At 43.6% G+C, this 21419-nt stretch overlaps 1 protein-coding gene across 2 annotated transcripts; it reads right to left on the bottom strand.

Moving 5' to 3' along the window:
• Positions 1–5192: 5192 nt before the first annotated feature.
• Positions 5193–21157, bottom strand: fam53b (family with sequence similarity 53 member B). 2 transcript variants are annotated; one of them, XM_080049558.1, is made up of 5 exons: positions 20957–21157; positions 13779–14010; positions 12859–12913; positions 10356–11149; positions 5193–6302 (listed from the first exon to the last, which is right to left on the bottom strand). In XM_080049558.1, the coding sequence occupies exons 2-5, from the start codon at positions 13869–13871 to the stop codon at positions 5967–5969; spliced, it is 1278 nt and encodes a 425-aa protein (XP_079905684.1). In that variant the 5' UTR covers positions 13872–14010; positions 20957–21157; the 3' UTR covers positions 5193–5966. The 2 variants fall into 2 exon arrangements, with proteins under 2 accessions (XP_079905684.1, XP_079905683.1); XM_080049557.1 differs by having other exon boundaries at positions 20974–21157.
• Positions 21158–21419: the final 262 nt, after the last annotated feature.

Genomic DNA, 21419 nt, shown 5'->3' with positions numbered 1-21419 from the left:
GCTGCACATTGATTCGCTCACGGTGACCGCAGACTGTGTGGAGAAAGATTACCTTTCAATAATAGAGATGACCTCATTTCAGAGAGACATGTCTGGGCATGTATGACCTCACTGACATGGGGCAGTATCGACAGACTTATAACACCGTCCTGTCCTTGACTGACTTAAGCTGTTGTTGTGGTGATTTTCCAGTTGGAGATTATTAGTACATCAGTTTGTCATCTTTATACTTTTTTTCTGAATTGTGTTCAGTGTTGTTTTCCCACTGTACTAGCCTACATGACCGCAGTTAACCTCACTGTTGACATGCATAAGCTGTAGACCTACTTACTCTCAAGTAAACATGTTTAGTCCCGAAGCGATTATTCGCTTATTTGCTCCAGTCAATCAACAGAAAACTATTATACTTAACTAATTTAAAACATAATTAATTGATTAAAGTAATTTGACAAACACTATGTCCTAAAGTTATTGCCCATAAAATGTGAAAAAATGCAGTTTTACACAGAAAGGTGATTGTGTCACGACCCCTAAAAGTCTTAATACTTTAGAGATTGATTGAGGGATCAACACTTTGCTCCAGACTGAAATATCTCAACATCTATTGGATTGATTACAGCACGTCTTTGTAGACAATTCATGGTCCCCAGAGGATGAACTGTTTTAACTTTTAGGATCCTTTTACTTTAGTCTAGTGCCATCATCATAAAATAAACTATTTGTGAAATACTTAGGTTTGTGCTGCAATAGCTGCAAAACTATCGATATTCCAATCAGTCGAAGCTATACTTTGCGCCAATTTGTAAATGTAAGCGTGCTTATATGCTGAACCAAGATGGTGGAAATGGTTAACATTATACCTGCTTAACATCATCAGCATGTTAACATTGGTGTTATGAGCATTTTAGCAATGCTACATTTACATTTGTCTGAAAGCACCACTGTGCTTAGGTATGGCCTCGCCAAGCAGCTAGCATAGCTGTGTTTCGGCAAACAAGTCTTTTCTCTGTGTCATATGATTGTATATTATTATATATTGTGGGTTTTCAGACACATTAAGCAACTGGAATACTTGAGACTTGTGCTGTGGGAACTTGAAACTGGCATTCATCTGTATTTTTCTAACATTGTAAAGCTAAACCATTACAACCTACTATTTGGGAAAAATTGTTCATATTCGTTGAACTCATCGTTTCCCAAACTCACGATTTATCTTGTAAATGTCATTCCCACTAAGCCAACTGGACTTGCCAAATGTTATATAGTCAAATATCGGCTTCTGCAGTCATACCAGAACATCGTTATGACTGTGGAGAGTATCCCCACCCAAACCTCCTTATACAACCTCAGGTCGTTAAGCTGATGATCTCATTTTGGTCTTTATGTTGACTGACACCTTAGGGACGCCAAAGCCCTGAAGAATGTGTCATGCGTGACGAAACAGACACATGCTACATAGAGAGAGAATGTTTGTCTTTGTTTTAAATGCATATAGGCCTACTCCTCAATCTCCACAATCTAGTGCTAACATTTTCCTTTGGGCTTTAGTTTGAGTTAGTAACTAAATCCAACCAACTGAGAATTTCTTATGTGATTGAAAATATTATGGACTTCCACTGAAATCGGAAACACATTATTTCTTTATTCGTATATGTGGAAAATAATTGTGACATAAAATCACAAATAAAGTCAGACATTTATAGCAAAGAGGCCCCTTGGGGATCTTTTTGGGAGTGTTCACACACTGCTGCAGTGTGTCTCTGAGCCAACATTCATGTATGTTTTTATGTCATCTGTTTGGCTTAGGCTCTTCTTACACGGCACGCACACTGCTGCTCTTGTAGCACACACACCTGCATATACCCACCTTAACAACCAGCCAGCTGTGTGTTACCTTGAACCTTCATCTCCTGCTCATTTGGCTCTTCCTGTTTGACAGGAAATGGTGGAGTCAGCTGACCAGGCAACGCCACACACCTGCGGCCTCGAATGCACCGTTATATCCGTGGAAACATGGCACTTGTTTTGACAGCGCTCGGCTATGCTGCACCTCCCTTTGTGCCAATGTGAAGGCCCTATGCTCTTATATTCGCCCAGGCCAAGCCACATGGTTTCCCCACATTTCATCACCCACCTTCCCATGTGTGGGCAGCAGTGCCAACAGCAGTCAGTGGTGGTGGTGGTGGTGGTGGTATGGGAGGGCACTGGAACTTCAGAGGTTCAAGGGTTTTGGAGCAGAGGGCCTGAATTTCCTCCCTCTACCCGCTAACCCCTTTACCCTTTTCCCATTCCTCACTCCTTGTCTTTTACGAGCAATCTGAGAAGTGTCTCTGTTCATACACAGAGCTGCCTGTACTCTGTTAACATGTCACAGCCATCACAGGCCCAGGGACAAGACCCCTTTGCTCAACTGCCCACTAAAGCCTCGGACGCCTGGCTCCCCTGACACTAAGCATGACCCATGTGATGTCATACCCGAAGCGTGTGTGCATATGTTTAATCCAGGGGAAGAGAGGGCTGGTCATATGTCTCCGTGCAGTGTAAACTAGCTGTCCTGGTCTGCAAAAGGTCTGAGAGTTTACAGCTGACCTCAATTTAAAAGCCAAAGCATTCAGTTTGGGTTGCTCACACCTTAGATCCTCATACTCTGTAGCTGAAAGGGCACCTCTTGTTGGTTTAAACTCAAAAACTATTTGACTTGAATAGGCTTGTCTGGCCATGATACATTTCTTCCATGTGGGCACAGACTATTGCTTTATACAGACGTAACACTGGCTGAACTTTAAAAAAAAAGTCAGTTAAGTACCTCACACACATTTTGTGGTTTAGGTTTCTTGCACGATCAAACAAAGTTTGTTGGTGAGATTCGAAATGACAACCGCCTCCAAATGCAATGGTAGGGGTTGAGTGCATGTGTGCAGACCTCATTTGGAGCTCAATGTAAAGTTGGCCCCGCCAGCTGTTTTTATATGTGAAGCTTTAGGCAACACTTGTTCAACTGGAAATGTTTTGTGGCCGGGTGCTACTGCTAAATTGCCTTTTTTACCTCGACCACATTTGAGCTGCCAAGCGGGGGTAGGCAGGCACCGAACCCAGGAGCTAGTGCCAACATTCAGTTTCATGTTTGAGTATGGTTTTTAGAAAAGTTCCACTAAAAAAGAAGCAGTGAGAGAGTGAAAACTTAATTGGCAATGTATTTGGGGCTAATCTTTTTTCTTTCTTTTTTTTGTGAAATGGAGAATCTCTCACAAACTTTCAGGCAATTTTCAAATAAATTGGTATTATTAATAGTGTCACCCCATTAGCGTGTCTATCTTGGAGTGTTGACATCAAATTCAGAGAACTACAGAATATTGAACTAACTCTTTCATTGTTAAAAAAAAGGAACAAGACTAAACAAACAAAATGTGGTATGCATCATTATTACACCTGAGGCATCTGACACAAAAAAAAAACTCCCATGAGAACTTGCTGTGGGACATCTGTTGCATAAAAAACCTAATGAAGTGTGATCGATGTGAATCATCATTGGAGCAGATGAGACCTTGCATAACCAGTCAGTGAGAGTCCTCCACCTTGTTGTATCAGTGGCTCCGGTGGGGGTTGTGTGGAGGCACATCGGCACGGCACGCACGCCCCTCCTGTTGTACGCCTATCTTCTCTCAGAACACAGCCTCCTTTCACTTCTGTCACTCCACTGATTAAAGGCCGGGGGGCCCCACAGCGTGTCAGTCTGCCACACAGCACGTTTACAAGGGCTCTGTTTACCCATTTCCTTTGCGACTCATTACCCGAAAAAAAAGGGCTTAACCGGTGCAAAGCAGAGGCCTGCGACAGTGTTTTGAGGGCATATTTACACTGTGTAAATATGCCCTCACTAGGCAAGCATAAACAGATTCTCATGCAACAGCAAAATAATCAAGACCATTACAAAAGTATGCATTGGCCCTGTGGTGCGACTTTAACCATAAAGTAAATATTTTGTGGTATTTGCGCCTGGAGTAATTCATGTCAAGCAATCTTCAAATTACTCAGCAGGTCTTTACTGAGGTGACTTTTGTTCACTCAGTCAGTGGCACCTTACGCTTTCAAAGAAAACTGCCAGCATCATTGCAAGTCTGAACAAACGTGCAAAAAAAGGGGTAGCTTATACAAGTGAATCAAAAAGTGAACAACAGAATAATTGAGGATGTTTGCACAGGCACCAGAGTTGAGGGCAGGGGAAGGCAGACAAAACGGAGCAGCAGCAGCAGCAAGCAGCCCTGACACATGGCCCACATTCACAGCCGCCTCCCACGTCACTGTGCTCCTCAAGAGAAAAAGCCCCTTTTGTTTCCAAGCACAGGCAGGGAGGGAGGTTAGGTCTCTGGGGTGAAGCGCCGCTCAGCTCCACCACTCCACCCCACCATCAAAAAAGAGAAAAGAAAAGAAACAGGGACCGGACTTCCCACCCCTGTCCGGCGTCCTCCACCATACTATACAGCCTTCCCCGCTTCAGCACACAAACACAGGCCCATCAGTAGTGCCACTACTACGCTTGGGGATTGTCTATCCTGCTAACCTAATTGGGTCAGTCCGCATTGTTGCTTTTAAAGACGTCTCCAACAATGACCTTGCTGTTAAAATGCATGTGCTCAGCTAATAGCCGGAGTAGTGGAATCATTATTTAACTCCGACTTAAATGTAATAAAACACATTAACAATGTAGCCTACTTGAAGAAAGTATGCAGGTTTTTTTTCAGCAAGATCAAAATGATAGCATAGTATTCCCATGCAGAGTTGCCCTGTCGGTGTAATGTCATGTATTAGATTATTTTAGATTATTATTACAGATGCATTGACATGGAAGCATGGTTTGATAATTGTAATCTATCGTAATATACACAACACCTTATAGGCTCATTATAGATCTTAGAGTAAAACAATATTTGCCTCTGAGATGTAGTTAAAGTAAAATAAAATACTTAGTTTAAAAGTGGAAGTGCACAACTTGATCGATTACTTTATATTCAGTAAATCACATTATATTCAACCACTAGCCTATACAGCCATTCATCAAAATCTCTTCCATGTACATCCAAAAAAATGTGTTGAGACAGAATGCAAGGTAAATCAGAACTATTCACAGGCAACCTTCCATTCCCTTCCGCCCGAACCCAGGTTATAACATGGAATAATGTGATAACAAGTGACACATTTAAAACTGTGTTTTATTTGTATAGAAATATGCTCATGTTTTACATAACTTTGTAGTTACAAATCGTAAAAAGAAAGAATATTAACGCTAATAGCATCACAAAGTTCCTCTCACACAAACGAGAGCATAGATCTCAAGAGAGAAGCCGGATGTTACTGTGTGAAATGTTAAGCTCTTCAATATACTTTACAGGTTGAGTGTGTGCGTGCAGCTTGTTGCGCAGTAAGAGTGAAAGGGGCTGTAGTAGCACTAGCTCTCAGAAGTATTCTCCGTTTCTGTCCATCATGTACCCAATGTACCACCGAAGAAAGTCAAGAGGAACGGACTCTTTCTATTGCAGAGAATTTATACAAACCTGCTGTGAATTCTCTCCAGACGTGCTACATCGAAGGTAATCAGGGTTACAGAGAAATGTTAAAGACCCCAGTCTCTGAGCCAACATTAATATATCAGTTTTTAGATTGATCAGTCCTATTATCGCCCTCTGAATCCGTCTTCCCAGACTTCCTTGTCCTCCTGAGACACAGTTGAGACACCGCACAGTGCGGAAGTAGCTTCTGACTCGAAAAAGTCCCCCCAAAAAATGGGCTTTTAGCCCACAATGCTCCTGCTCAAGCTCTCCTTGAGAAAAACTAAGAACGAAACAAGTGCTGGAACACTCATTACATTAGCTTTCCGTTTACGTTGTCTGTAAGACTATCAGTACTGTTTTTCTGTACCACCGTGTGATAAACTTTCACTCCGCTACATCAGAGGGAGGCAGTCCAGCTCAGTTCCTCTCGATTTGCTCAATGTCGAGCTCGCCGCCAAGCTGGTACACGTCTTTCCTCATGCTACATAGCCCCGCCCACAGAGGCTCATTGTCCTTGCCATTGGTGGACGATGACATCATGTCGGTCCAGTCCGCCTCCTCGATGGTGGGGTCCGACGACACGTCCCCAGTGTTCTCTCCCTCTTTGGTCCGAGGCTCAACGTCCTCCTTAGCAGACGAGTCGTCACTGTCACACTGAACGCTGTGAGTGAGAGTGTGGAGGGCCTGGCCGGACTCACACATGTCCTCGCCTGTGATTCCAGGGCAGCTCAGGCTGTGGAAATTCCGAAGTTTCTGTGAAAGGACAGAAAAAGGCATTTTTCTTTAGAAATCATAAAATGTGGGTTCTCAAGGAAACACAAGCATGTACACCTAAACAAACAGGTCAAATCTGTGGTCTGGTAGATTGAAGCCCATAGTCTCCATGGCCAATGGCATATTTTGGTGAGGAAAACAAAACAACTGTTCCTTCATCATGGACTTATGACCCATGCCCTAACTAGGGCCCAAACTCAAAACTAAAAAATAATGAGACATCTTACGAAAACAAACCCTTTACTGTTCTCCTACGGCATGTGGGTGAGGTCAGTGCTGGACAATGGGCAACAACCACTATAATATAAAAGAGATTTTAAGGAGTATAAATTTAGCCTTCATTACATTCTGAAGCAGCTGCTAGTTGGACCAATGAAGCTATGTGTGATCTGAGGTCCAAACGGGAGAGCCCACGCAGCAAGTGGCCAGATAGCCAGAGGGCAGACATCACTCACGTCAGTCCTTTTGACTCTGCTGGCATTTCACTGGCACTGCACAATGAACACATAGATCTGGGGAGACTTTCCTAAGGGGGCAAATCCACATGTGCCAGCACTCCTGCAGGCAAGTCCCTCCGACAGCTGTGCGTGCTGGAGCGAGGAGGCTTTATGAGCGGGGATTATCCAATCTGTACGGCTAATGTGGAGAAGGCAGGACAGCTGCCTCACCCAGGCCTGACCACTGCAGTGTTGGGGGGCCAGAAGAAGGACACAGGAGAATGGGACCTCTGTGAAAAGACTCCTGTCACTTGTGCGCTTATGTAATGCTCAACAAGCACGGGACTGTTCGGGGTGCTGCTGATCACAGCCAAGTTCTTGAACCCCGGCTGCGACTAATCGATACGATTTAAAAGATTAAGCTGCACCTCTTTTATGTTTAAATGAGGTGTTTGGATTGTCAAGTGTTAGTAAATAAGAGAGCAAGAGCTACTATGTCAGATAATTCAGGATTGATCACACTTCAAAAAGGCTCCCAACTGCAAAGACAAGAGATGAGACGAGATAAATGTGAAAAGTTATGATTCACGTCTTGGAATCCAGCGACAGCAGTGTGAAAGGTCTCCGGGGCCGGGTAGTAGTAGGTCAAACGGGGGGCCCTGCTGTTTTTCTTGGCTCTGGTTGAGTGGGTACATTTGTCAGCACCACCAGGCCAGTGTCACATTGCCTCCTTCTGCGTGCTTAGCACTTCACTCTGAACCAAAAGGCCTCTGTCCCAAAACCATGGCACCAAACTATTGAGGTGATGAGTCGTCTGGACTATAGCAAAACGGTGCCACTTATATTAACTTAACCAAATATAGCTCACTTCATGGCGCTTTTCCACTACTTAGTACCGGTTCTACTCTACTCACAAATCAACTTAGAAAAGAGGTGTGTGCCATTCGAAGACCTAAACTTCTTTCGTAGAGTGTATTCACACTGAAAAAGCAGATGGTTAAATGTGTAGCGTATGTGCATTGTGATATATTATGCTATTTGATATAATATGCTGTGATTTTCATTGTATTGTATGTGTTGTATGCTGTGTTGACCAGTAAAGGGACTGCAGATGGAAATGAGCAAACTGCTATAATCTGGTACAAAGCATCTTTTCTCTGTGAGATTGATGTTATTTTTTTGTAAATGGCCGCCCCCTGACAACTAAACCAAACCATTCGCTGCTCTACATTACAATGAAAGTCATGAATAAGTGCTGCCGGTGTCCAATGTTTGTCTGCCTACTACTGAACTATCAAACTCCAACCCCACTGCCACCCCTCCCACTCAATGAAATGGAGAAGAGAGCAGAAAACCTCCTCATCCATACTGACCTTGAGTCCCCCCCGTCAATACAAGCCGATCGATAAGCTCATGAGGCCCCCGGTTTGTGGCGGGCGGCAATCCACCCAATGAGCTGAAATTTACAGAAATCAATATCTCTTTCTCTGCGATCTATAACCTCTAGCCACACAGCTGCTCTACTTCCTGACATTCGTGGAGGGGTAGCAGTTTCTCCCTGGGTAAAACTACACCGCTTGTGGGCGTGTGGATGAGAGGACACTTTAAGAGACGCAGTCAGCAGCACTGTCTGTGACCAGCCCTTTGAATAGTAAGGTGACTTTGAATACGGATAGCAAGGGTTGAGTGCCAGGCAAGTCTGAGTCATCACAAGTCGACCATCTTTTTTTTCTACTACGGTTTCCTTAAACTTCCAAAAGCTACACACTTCAAACTTATTCAATGGAGTACAATTTCCAATTAATGTTAGCAAAATAGTGACGAACGAAATGTGATACCGTCAAACCGCTTGTATTGTCCAATTAACAGTCAGTTGTATAGTACATATCAGTTAACAATCACACAATAATCAGTTTACATTCACACAACTAAAACTAATGAAAGCAGAAAATCCTCACCGAACTGAAAAAGTTTTGGCATTATTGTATTTCTTTGATCATTTGAAAAAAACGTTTTTTTTTCCCCCCGTCCATCGTCTTATTAGCCCTACCTCTGGGTTTAGTTGCATTACTGGGAAAACATGTTTCCCAAGTTATTTACTGCAGGGCTTGCCTCTAAACCAGAGTCACTTGAGAGACATTTATAAAAGATCCCTCCCAGTCCCTACCAAACAAAGCTGTGATGAAATAAAATAGTTTCTCGTTGGCTTCAAAGGCTTTTTGCTCCTGTGACCTTAAATTTAATGCTATTCTCAAAGCAGTCCCCTTTTGAGTAAGAAGAACATAGAGAAACACAATGCACCGAACAGCAGGCCAGAGCCAATGCTAACAATCGCAAGTGAAAATATTGTCAGTTGCCCGGCCAAAAGGGGCTCTTTTTCTCTCTATACGCTGACCCTAGTCCCTGTGTGGAGCGTGTGTGTGTGTGTGGCGTCTGCTTGTCATGACACAGCGGCTCTGTTGTTAAAGACGCCTGCTGAACTCTGCGTGACTTTTTTCTCATGGGGGCCAAGTCCAACGCTCTCTGTGTGTTTATGATCCAGTCAGTGTACGTGAGAAATTCTACCAAGTGCAAAAGAGACACAACCGCCTGCCAGGATGTGCTGATGAGACAGATAATCTGTTGAAACATCATGGGTGACTTCTTCAAGTTAAGAATATCATTTCTATGTATGAATAACTAAGTCCCTCTGATCCACTAAACGCTTTGATTAAAATCATCTTTTTAATCAAGAAACCCATTAAAAAAAAATCTTTGCTTCATGCTTTCCATTTCTGCAAGTGCAAAACACACACCCGCATATTGGAATGTGACCCAGAACAGGCCTGCATGAATGAACTATCGCCTTCATTTCATATAAAACGACTGCAAAAACACTTGTGTGCGTGCTGAGGGAGAACAGACACAATGGGTTGACCTTAGCTGGAAGTGTTTGTTTATCCAACATGGAGGGGAGCAAATTGCCACAACAGCGAAGTATAACTGGCTAATGTTAGGCAAGACTGATTGACCGAGCAGACTTTCCAGCTGGCATTACTATTTCCTGTAATTTCTCATGCTCCGGACAGGGATTTTTATTGGATCCCTAAAAGAGGGCTGTGGCAAGAAACCAAATAAATAAATGCCACATAAAATGCCAGTGGAAATAACTTTTCCTAATTTAGACGACATGCCCAGGTGCAACATTACATACTGTTTAACAGAGTGGGAAAGAGGCGTTAAGTGGTGTTGAACAGGATTACATACTCTTTAGATTTTTAAAACAAACTGGTAGAAATAGTAATTAATCTGAGCATATTTTTCTGAATAAAGGTGACCCGATTCTGGAGAACACTCGTTGTCAAAATCACTTTTTGTAAAAAAAACATCAGTGAATATCTCCTCACGATCCACTTCCTGTCCGTACTGTATGCGCAGCGGGGAAGAAAATGGTGTAAATTCACAGCCTAGGCTCCACCGTAGCTAGCAAAATGCTTGTTTATTAACTGTGTATTAACATTCTCCAGAATCGCAGACTCAACCTTTTAAATATGATACAAAGCAGTTTCTGTGTCATCTGTTTATATACAATGCAACACCTTTTAACTAAACCAACCTGGGTCATCTTGGCCAGATCCAGGGAAGGCCTCTGTTTGTGTGTGTCGTCTGGTCTCCTGCGCTTCACTCCGATCTTCTTGTCGTTGAGTACACAGGGCTGGGAGCGACTCCGGGCCAGGCCTCCTCGCTGCCCAGCACGGCGCTCCATCTCTGGGGTAGAGTCTGGGGAGCTCGGGGGTGAGGCTCCAGGAGGCTCCAGGAGGCAGATCTGTTCATGAGAGAGGTAGAGGGGCAGAGGCACAGACAGCTCGGAGGAGGAAGGCGTCAGGCCGGTGAAGGCAGAGGGCCGGTGGGGCAGACGCTGGTTGAAGCACGGCATGTCCACAGTGTTACAGCGAGCAGGGAGGCTGAAGCTGGAGCTACGCGTCATTGCCGGGAAGCCGAGCAGAGCATTCCCACCAACACCGCCACCTCCACGCTGTACACTACCACCGCTATGGCATCGTCTCTTCTCCACCGCCGTCCAGACACGGGAACCCTGAGGGCGCCAGGCGGAGCGGCAACCTCCCAGCTCGTCAGAGCAAGACAGGGAGCGGCACTGGCGCTTGCTAGGAGGTGCAGTGAAGTGTGAGTGTGAGGCTGCTGCGGCGGCGGCGGCTGTGGCTTCGGTCAGGCTGAGATCCTGCAACAAGCTGCTGATGGCGCTGGAGGTGGAGGAGCCCACAACGTCCCAGTCCCAGGCTGAACTCTTGTGCACCTCAGGCAGCACGTCCCACAGGCTCTCCAGGCTGCTCCCCACCGGCCTCTGCTTTATGGCACCAAGGTGACCCACCTCACACCACCGGCTTGTCTCTGCAGCACAAAAAGGCCAGATAGATTTTAACTTAACAGGCTGCTAAAAAACTAGTTGCCAGACAAGATTCTCTACTCTAACAAATAATTTATGGTTACTTATCAACCCTTAAATAATTGGTTTTCCAACATCATGTGACAACATCTTCACTGCTTAAGTGCTGCATTTTATTTCAGTGTCGTAAGTAAATTTTTTAAATGCCACAATACATTTTATAATGGAGGATAATCAAAACATATGCATGGAAATTCCGGCCTGTGTGCAAACCCCCTTCAGAAGAACAAATACCACTATATGAGAATCACTCTAATCTCTTAGGGAGGAAAAAAACTGTTTTAGTGCCAAGATCCTACTATCATGAGAGGTTATGTTAAGTTTAGCAACCTTCACATGGACAACCTCCCTGACCCTGCTCCAGTCTGGGTCAGTGCGTCAGTCCGCAGCATGTGTACTTTGTATCGACACTACTCACTGCTTTGTGTAATTGGCACTAAAAATAAATCCTGCCCTCCAGGCACTGCTTTAGTGTCACAGTCGGTAAGCACAGGCTAATTGGGAAAAAGGGAACGGAGCTTAATGTCCAACTTGACTTGATATCAAACCTCGTCTCTGCTGGAGCACGGCTTGATACAATGTCAATAACCCATCATAAACATTCTAGCCTGAAGCTTATCATCTTGCTCTTCTGTTGAGCTCTACAAAAACAGTTGTAGCTCCCTATCTGCCATTGCTGATCGACTGCCACATGCAGCAACCATGGCTACCAACGTCAGTTAAAGCACCTGTTATTGTCAAAACAGAAACTCTCTGAATGGGTCAGTCAACTCTGAGTCAGATACTAAACGTTGAAGGGCACTGCCCACTCCTGGTATGCATTGCACAAGGTCTGTTGTTCTTCTCCACTGCAGATAAAAAAATCCCCAAAATACCATCTAGAGTATACAGCGGGCAGGACGGGGGAACAAAGGGCAGTGTTAACAACACCTACTGGTACAGCTGTGTTCTCTGCCAGGACTTTACCAGTCTTGCACTCACTGCCAAGTTACTGCAAGGCCATTCAAAAGCTACAATCCAAAAGGCTGTACTTGCTTTTTTCCTCATACCACATGAGTAAACCAAGGATATCATGGGTCTTTTGAAGTCATAACAACATGTTTGAACTTGGGGACAACGTGTTCATAGTTTTTAAAAGGAGTACTAAGAGATTCCTGTTTATGATAAGGCAGCTAACACGTAGCCACTACCGTGCCCTTCTTGGTCTTGGCAGAAACACCTGTCAGACATGTTTCACATGATGCACCGTGACCGTGGGCCAGATGCGGCAGAGGGTTGGCTTGCTGCCGATGATTTCTCAGAACTGTTGCAGTACGACAAAGCTCCTTCCAACCACTATCACTGCTGTCACTAAACACACAGCATTTCCTGGCATCTACAAGCCACTAAGCACTGTTGTAAGTACGCAATTACTTGTCATGTTCAGCATGTGATGGGAAGAATGACCCATTGGCTGATAATAGTGGCTCAAAATAGAAGAAATGTGGCATTCTTGGCAAGAAATGTTTACAACCTTTAGATGTTTTTGCATAGATGTGATGACACGACTTTTTGTTAGGTACCTTAAAGAATATTCCTGTATTTTGTCTCCTGTTCGTGACTACATGTCCATGAAATGAACTTATTAGATGAGAGAGATGGCAGTCAACCTTACCCATGAGTCCACAAGAGAAAAGTGCAGTCCCCTGGCTCATGGTTTGTGCCTGGAACTGCAGAAAAGCAAAATGAGATATTCACTGTCAGCTCGCCCAGAAAGTCACATAAATAGGGTTTGCATAAAATGTACATAGTACAAAGTCCATAGATGAAAAAAAAAAAGTAAACTACTGCAAAAGTCAAATTCTAAGTCTATGTATAATGGGCCCTAAGAGTGCAGCATGTCAGCAGTTGTTCTACAACAGACAGAGAGGTTTCATTATACATTGCAACGTATTGGCACTCGGTCAAAAAGCAATGATGATTTCATTTCACGTGGCTGAGAGGGCAAACCCGCTCCACATTAGCGGGGGGAATTTTTCCCACTCAGTGCTGGCAGAGAGAAGGTTGTTTCTACTACATGGAAGCTGATTGGAAAAATGAGTCAGAGCCTGCTGGCCCTAGTGGAACTAAAATACCTCCATTGTCATTTTGAGTGACATGAATGAGCATTGGAGGGATCGAAATCAGATGACTAACGCCCTGCTGATAGCAGTTGGCAGCTATTATAATGATGCAATTGGTAGTAATTGTAATGTAAACATCCCCTATTAACAATCTTCAACGTACAAATAGTTCTTGTGACATTCTCCCTTGTGTTCACAAAGGCAACATTGATGGATTTTTCCAGTAAGTTCGACTATGGTAAAAGTCCAATTTTACGCTCTGATTATATTTTCAAAATAGGAAAATATAATATCGTAGAAATATTAAAACATCTGTGGAGTGATGGGTAGCTGGCAAAAAATGTTTTGAAAGTAGCACCTTGATGTCTCCGCCCTGGAAAAGGACATTTGAGGCCTGCTGGCAAGGCTGCATATAAAACACCAAAATTAGACATTTGACTAATGACTAGTTTCAAAGAAAACATCCTCTCACCGAGCCAAAATCTGTACTTTTAGATGTCACATCGTCGGCAGCACCCTTCTTTTCCAGTGTTTTCTTGTATATGATCACCATGGCGACACACATCCTTGTTCCATGCTGTTCCAGTGAGGGCGAGAAAAGAAGCTGCTGGTCATAGTGTGTGAGTGGGCTGGTTCCTCATAGGTCTTAAAAGATGGTGGCCTTCAACGTCTTCAAGAATGTGTTTTCACTCCTCGGCCAGACCCTGAGCGGACACACAACGAAGAGCACAGGATTAGAATTTAGTACATTTCGGACATTCTGTCAACCATATAAGCAGAAAAACAATCCAGCTGGATTTGGGGGGTGGGGGTGGGGGCGGGGGGTAGATCTTCTGGGGTGGAGGCTCTGAAAAACACACACACACGCCAATTGAGTGCAAACCCGATGCTCTCCTTGAGGTAATACACAACTCAAAATATAAAATCAAACAATAGCTTTCCTTCTCCCTAGATACACAGCAGTAGGGTTCTTCAACAGTCATTGCAACAACAAAACATAGCTACAATGAACTTTTCAAACAACTTCTGCAGCATAATGCATTCCTCTGCCTTTGACATGTTTGCACAGTACCCTTTCAAAACAATTGCTGCCGTTGTTGTTGTTGTTGTATGAAGGCTATGACGAGTCATTACCCCTCTACCATGGAAGTGGAAGAAGTGTCTCTTCAAAGCTTATAGGCATTGACGACTTTCAATTTAAAAGTCACTGATTTTTTTTGGTGGAGCACACCACAGCCCTCAGCTATTTCATTAACTCTCCACACATCGGCACTCTCGCAAACCTGTTCAACATACGCAAACGTGTGGAAGAGGTTGTGGAAAAATTCAAGGGGAGGTCAGTGGTTTTGACAAGCTCCTTTTTAATTTCTCAAGTGGGCTAGCAAACATTACCAGCAAACACTGTCTTTGATTCACCACACACGGCTGGTTGTAAATTGAAATTAGACAGTGCCTTCCCACTTCCACGTGGCCTCTCGTCACCGTGTCCCCTACAATTGGAACTCTATAGCTTGTTTTGTTCTTTGCCTGTGCATGTGGAGGATTATCAGTCAACTGAGAGAGAGAGAGAGAGAGAGAGACAGAGAGAGACAGAGAGAGAGCAAGTTTCCTCAAAGTGTTCCACAATGGAGCACACGGAGAGAGGGAATGGAGCAAAGTCAAAGTTGTGTAATTGAATACTCAGGGGCTGGCTGGGAATAGCTGACCTTGCGGTTATCAAAACAACCCCTCTTCGTATTAGTGCTGCACCACGGTTACAGTAAAACAGCTGATTAGCCGCAGATGCAAATCGGTGTAATAATCGCCGCAAAGAATGTTCTACTACCACCAAAAAAAAAAACCTCATACTCGAGGCTATATGTCAAGATTGGGTTGGGGTGAGACTGAAACAATTAGCAGAGGGGACACAAGGCGTAGGATCGTAGGATGCACCGCAAGGTCAAAGAGTGTCCGTTTGAATGACAAAACGACCGCAAACGCAAAAAAAGGGGGAATACAGAAAGAGTAACAAAAGAGCGCTCTGTGCAGATAGATGAGACACCGTGGGAAACAAAAGAGGGGACATCAGAGGTTGCGAGCGGTGGGGTGGAGTGTGTGTGTGTGTGTGTGTGTGTGTGTGTGTGTGTGTGTGTGTGTGTGTGTGTGTGTGTGTGTGTGTGTGTGTGTGTGTGTGTGTGTGTGTGTGTGTGTGCAGAGTAGGGGGCGGGGGGGGGGGGGGGGGGCAGCATCACTAGACCCTTAGGGAGCTGATAGACTGGAGGTGGTGTTTGCGTTCAGCATATGATTTCCATTACCAACACTTATCACGTCAGGAAAACAACTTAGAAAACACAAGGATGTTTTTAGCAGAGCTCTTACAAGGAGAGCAGCGTCTGGCATGCTTTAATAACTCATGGCCTTTGAGTTAAAAAAGTTACTTTTCAAAAGCTTGGAGCTTCTTGACAAGGTCTGGCCATCTTATATGGTGCATGACCATAAACCACAGAGATATGTTTCACAGCTGAGATAGCTGCTGCAGACGTGCTGGGGTTAGAGGAAGCAGTTGTTTATAGATTACCCTTAATGGCTTGTGATGGATACAGATGGCATCGACGTAGAAGGAAAAAAAATAAAAAAGCTTGCCCAAAAGACATTAAATTGGGAGAGTCGAGAAAAGCTCTTAAACGTGATGTTTACCCAAACAAAAACGAACAGTTAAATGATGTTTTCCTTCCCTGGAAAAAAAAATGGAAAAAATCCCAAACTATAGCCTGACACTCTGGTCTCTCTAAACCGTAAACAAGCATCCATCACTTCTAGTTACAGAGAAATGACAATTCATCATCTTTCTCATGCAACATGCATCACGTTTTTTTTTCTTCTTCTTCTTCTTCCCTCTTTTCAGTGGGCGAGGTTTATAACATAATTATAAACATTCCTCTGCTCTAGACTATGACATGAATTGAACACACAATTATACAAATATAAAAAGCCTAGCCTAGCCCTGCAGCCCTTTGAAAACCATCCAAACTTGTGACAAGATGGTGAATAGAAAACGTGTTGGGAAACGCTGGCAAAAAAAGACGGACTGCTTTTTTTCTTGTACAGTACTGTCGAGCTAATTCAGAAAGCCACAATAACCAATGTTTAATAGATGGCACTCACCTCACACTGAAGGCACTGCTGTGTTCTAAAGATGCAGATGAATCTTTAAACTGTCAAATAAGGGACATAGCATCGAGCATTTTTCCCAAAGTAGTGCCCCCCCCAAAACCCGACGTCAAAACCCGAAAAACCTTCATAACGATATGATGCCATTATCTGGAATCAGTGGGAGCCTCTGTGCTTTCTGCAGCCCCGATAGCTTCTTTATCTGGGTTGGGGCAGCAACCACCATGACAACTCACAAGTCTAATCTACTGAGAAGGGGAAGAGCGTTGCAGGACGTTTCCCTCAGACGTGGCTTTCCATCACATGCAAACCAGCTGCTGTGAGACTGACTGACTGACTGACTGACTGCAACGCAACTCTGCCGTGACAGCCGCCTTCCTACACACACGACAATAACGCTGCCTTGGACGAGCTGATGGGGACACACCGCTTCCTTTGTGGTCGACCCAAAAGCCTTTCAACCATCGCTATACTTTAGTAGCGGTAGCGGGTCTCATAAATAGCAAGCTATCGCCTGGCCTTAAAAGAGCACTAGATAGGGCAAGAGAGGAAACCACACAGAGTCGATTGGGTACATGTGAGATGGAGGCCTGCTTCAGAGTTAGCTCAACTCCCATAAGCCCTTTTGTTTATTTATATAAGATCAGACACAATTGTACTTTATTGTAAATTACACTTTTCTAAATCTGACAAATTGCGATTAAGTCCAGAAAAGACTACGGAGTGTCAGCTTATAGCCATTACAAAAGCCATCTAGACCGTGTTGGGCCACGAAAGCTCAGTTTTTTCCAATTAGAGCAGCTTTTACATACATTGCTCGGACTGTAATCCCATTGGCTAGGCCAACATTACATAAGGATTTTGCAGCTTTGTGTCTGCCTGACAATTAGAGTTAATACTAATCCATTTTATAGCACTTGGGACAGCTGGTAGAAAATAACAAAGTTTGACATCATTTTTGCACCTTGCACCGGCTACCCTGAATAGACTGAAGGTTTATCATCACAAATGCTTAAACCTTTTTATTTAAAAAGGTCACCTATTATGCAAACTTTTTCGTGTTTTTCAACATTAATATGGATCCCCTAGTGTGAGTACAGACTCCCAAAGTATGAGAAAAAAACAAACCTCTCTCTTTTTCTCGATCTTTCTGAAAACCTGTGTTCAAAAACACCAGTCAGACTTCTCTCACATTATGACATCATAAGTGGAGAAGCCACGCCCCCTCATTACCAAGTTCACGTAGCACTACCTCCACCTGTGATAAGCACACCCCCAGATACCCCTGAATAAAACCGGTAGTTAGATTCAGGACCAATCGGAGGAAACTGGGCATTTTCGAAGGCCGGGCTTAATGAGACAAGCTCTAAAACAGAGCGTTTCAGACAGAGCCTGAAAAGAGGAGATTAAGCAATTGCACATTGAGAACTATAAAGTGTTTTTTGGACACTTAAAAATTAAAACAGTTTCTAGTAGAAAGCCAAATTACTATTTTAAACCTGAGAATGAGTATAATATGTGACCTTTAAGTGTGTGTGTCTATTCAAACTGATATAAAACTTAGCCTAAAATGTTAAACTGTAGTTTCAGACATCCTCCTTAGACATTCCTGCATGCATGTCGGTCGGATCTGTGTCCTGCTCTCAACAATCCCAGGATTGTGGCCGTCTCAGTAATCCGAGCATCTGCTGAGCACCTGAGACGGCCCGACTTGAAACCTAACTGAGGGATTTGTGCTTGCTCTTCATCACCACACTACTTCTGAAAGGAATGCTGGGTAAAAAAAAGAAGAAGCTGTCCCTAGAAAAATATGCATGTTCCTAAAAAGCTTGCTTCCCCCCCTGAGCCATTTGCTCCAGTGGCCTACTTCTTTAAGTTGCATAGCTTGTTCAGGATCCTTATTTGGACTCAGCAGTTTCTCATGTCATAAAGGACGGGTGTGTTGACAGAGCATGTCGTATAAAAGGCTGACAGACATATAGTCTTACATGAAGACCGGATAATTAAATGACAAATTGGCTCAACCAGTTCTGCTCTTTCTGCGGTGCCGTCCTGGACATCATTTTCATTATAAAAATCCAAGGTCTTTGAAAACCCCAAAACTTTTCTTTGTTGCCACAAAGGGCAGGTGCCACCAAGTTTTGCCATGGCTGACCGACTTAAGAGAATTTTCAAAAAGCAACTCATTGTAGGGGCGCTGGCTAGCCCCCACAGCTGTCCGCATGTTCACAGAAATTAGGCGATGTCAAACAGGAGGCACACTCTACATTCAAAGCAGTGAGTGAATAGTTTGAAATGAGCATGGCTGGGAGGCCTCAATGGTGGTTATCAGGCTCAGTTTGAGGGCCTGGGGTACAGCCAAGGTCTCACAAGCATGCAGCTGCCCACTTACCATAAACACAAAGGCTCAGCATGGCTATGCATGGCCGCCAAGGAGGCCTACGATTTAAAGCGGGCCTGCTGTTTAATTATCTCATACATAATCACTCTGCACTGTATACATTTGTCCAGAACAAGAGCTTTGTTGAGCTCCGTAATCGAGGCTTTCAACACACCTGTCCAAGTTGGGAGAGAAATGTGGTCCACTTGAATGCTAAATCGAACAAAGTCTCTTAATTAAAATGGGGTTGGGCAGACACAACATCCTTCTACTCTTCCGAATAACGCTGCCTGTTAATTGATCCAAATGAGAATAATAAGTCACACCCAGGCCAGCTAACACAGCCCGATAAACATTCAATCAAAATGAAGAATGGAGGGGAAAGAGCAGTCTTGAGTTTTTTTTAACATGCAAATTTTCTCCAGAAACATGTTTCAACGATGTCATAAGAGGGGCCGTTATGAATGATAAGATACACATCATCCTAATGGGCCTGTGTTTGCAAACAAAAATATGTTGTCAAAATATGTTTAGTGATATGAAGGACAAGGAAAAAGAGGAATCATCTCCAGACTCTGATAGCCCCCCTCCCTTTTTTTTGTACTCAAGGTAAAACCGTTTTTTTTTTTTTTTTTTTTTCCCACATGAGCTTGCCAGCCCTGCAGGTGGGGATGTCTCTACCGTTTCAGAAGGGGTTAAGGCCCTGGATAACTGAGCCGGTCCAACTAAAAGTAACCAGCACAAGCAAGCAGTCCCTTAAAAGCCCTTTTCCAAAAATCCCTCATGAAAGGGAAATGAGTCTGGCAGAGGAAACTGGTGTGACAGGAGCTCACAGAATGTTACACGCAGGCTACAGAGCAAACAACAATTTTTTGAACTCCACAGAAAGGCCACAAGCAAAGAAGTGATGATAAAAAAATATGAAATGTGCATGCTCAAAAAAGTGAGATCACACATGCTATTTCAACAGCAAGTACTACTATTTTCAACTCATGTTCAAGCCATTTGTGGAATCAGCCAGTCATAATAATCATTGCCATGGGACACTCTATAGAGAAGTTCAGGTTTAACAAGCTCCTGTGTTTAAGATCCCAGACTGAACAGCAGCCACTTAAATTGCAGTTATCTGTTGGATTGAATGTCTGCCAGCCCCTGTGTCTTCTCTGAATACCTGAGGGGAAGGTAGGTTGGCTGGATAAAGATAAGACAAGAGCATTCCACTGCAAAGGCACAAACTGTAACAGAGAGCCTATAAGAAAAGAGGGGTCTGGGAAAGAACCCAATGACACTGCCGCCGTATGATGTGGCGTCAGCAGCAGGTATGAGGCATTCACCAGCTGCTGTTAAAAAATGTATGAACAAGCCGGTATTATACAATTGTGTGCCATGCATGACTTAAAAACCCACTTTGAGCTCAAGAGTTTTTGCAATTCAAAGCAAAGCCAATTTGCACAAAAAATGCTTTAGATCAGAGGGAGGTTGTATCTCTTCTTTGCAAACTTCATGACAAACTTTTGAACTATTTTACTTTGTCAACTAATCTAATAGAGTTTTACACGTCAGATGTGTAACAAGCCAAGCATAGGCTATTTTCTGAGCTTACAATGTGAAAATGAATGGATAATAATACTGACAAGGGAAGTTGTATGTTACCAGGGATAAGGGTACCAGGGTAAGGCTGCTGCATATGTCTGGACATGTTTATGCTTGACATACACACTTACACTATGAACCTACCTTACAGCATGTTATAAGCCTACATTGTGTCAAGCAAAATCTATTCAATGGCAATACATACGTAGTAACAAGGAAATCAGTTCAAGCTGAATTTCTGTAAGGAATACCCCACACAGGGACATATAAGGGACATTATAGCTAAGGCAGTGTACAAGAGGAAAAGTTGCTAAGCTAACTATTTAGCGTTGTGTGAAGTTCCCACAAAGAAGACCAGTCTGTTATTTGTCACTTGTAATTCAATGTGTCAGTATAACGTTTAAAAATATATTTATATATCCCCATTCGTGCCAATCACACACTTTCAAAAAAAGGGGAGCACAACACTTTATGAAAAGGTAGCTGGGGTATCCTAAGTTAGCTAGCTTGAAACTTTATTAACTGACCAAAAACAACCACTCACGCGCATAACGGTGAGCGCCTCGGATTCTTCCAAAAACGCCGGGCGGGCAGCTTGGTTAGTTCCGCCGGACAATGTTGGACTTTTTGTTTTGGAGCAGAAAAAGACCGAACAAGGCGTCTTGCAGCAAGCGAAAGCGAGCAGGTCAACCCTCACAACGTCCTGCTCCAGGCAGCTCCTGCAAACTACAACATCACCCAGTTCACTACTGTCCAAGTTTGCACGCTAATGAGCCCGTGACAACATACACGGGCGATACCACTTTTGACACGGAGAGAGGGGTGTCCGATAAACTATTTCTACCACTAAACACACTTCAGTTTGAGGTTATTTATTTGCGTAAAGTATATTGAATTAGTATCTGTCGTATTTAGCTGGTTATTTTGGTGGTAGAAAGCAAAATATGAATATCTTTAAGAATGTTTTAAACATGACCACCCCCCCAGTTT

Source organism: Ammodytes marinus (genome assembly GCF_949987685.1).
Source record: "Ammodytes marinus genome assembly, chromosome: 20".
NCBI lineage: Eukaryota > Metazoa > Chordata > Actinopteri > Uranoscopiformes > Ammodytidae > Ammodytes > Ammodytes marinus.
Note: the sequence above shows the minus strand (reverse complement) of the source record. Positions and strands in the feature narration are given on the sequence as shown.

Coding starts and splice junctions, on each gene's coding strand:
- fam53b (XM_080049558.1), bottom strand. CDS start 13,871: ATGTGTGTCGCCATGGTGATCATATACAAGAAAACACTGGAAAAGAAG. Junction 11,150..12,858: donor TTTCTCTTGTGGACTCATGG/GTAAGGTTGACT, acceptor TTTGTGCTGCAG/AGACAAGCCGGTGGTGTGAG. Junction 6,303..10,355: donor ATCTGGCCAAGATGACCCAG/GTTGGTTTAGTT, acceptor GTCCTTTCACAG/AAACTTCGGAATTTCCACAG.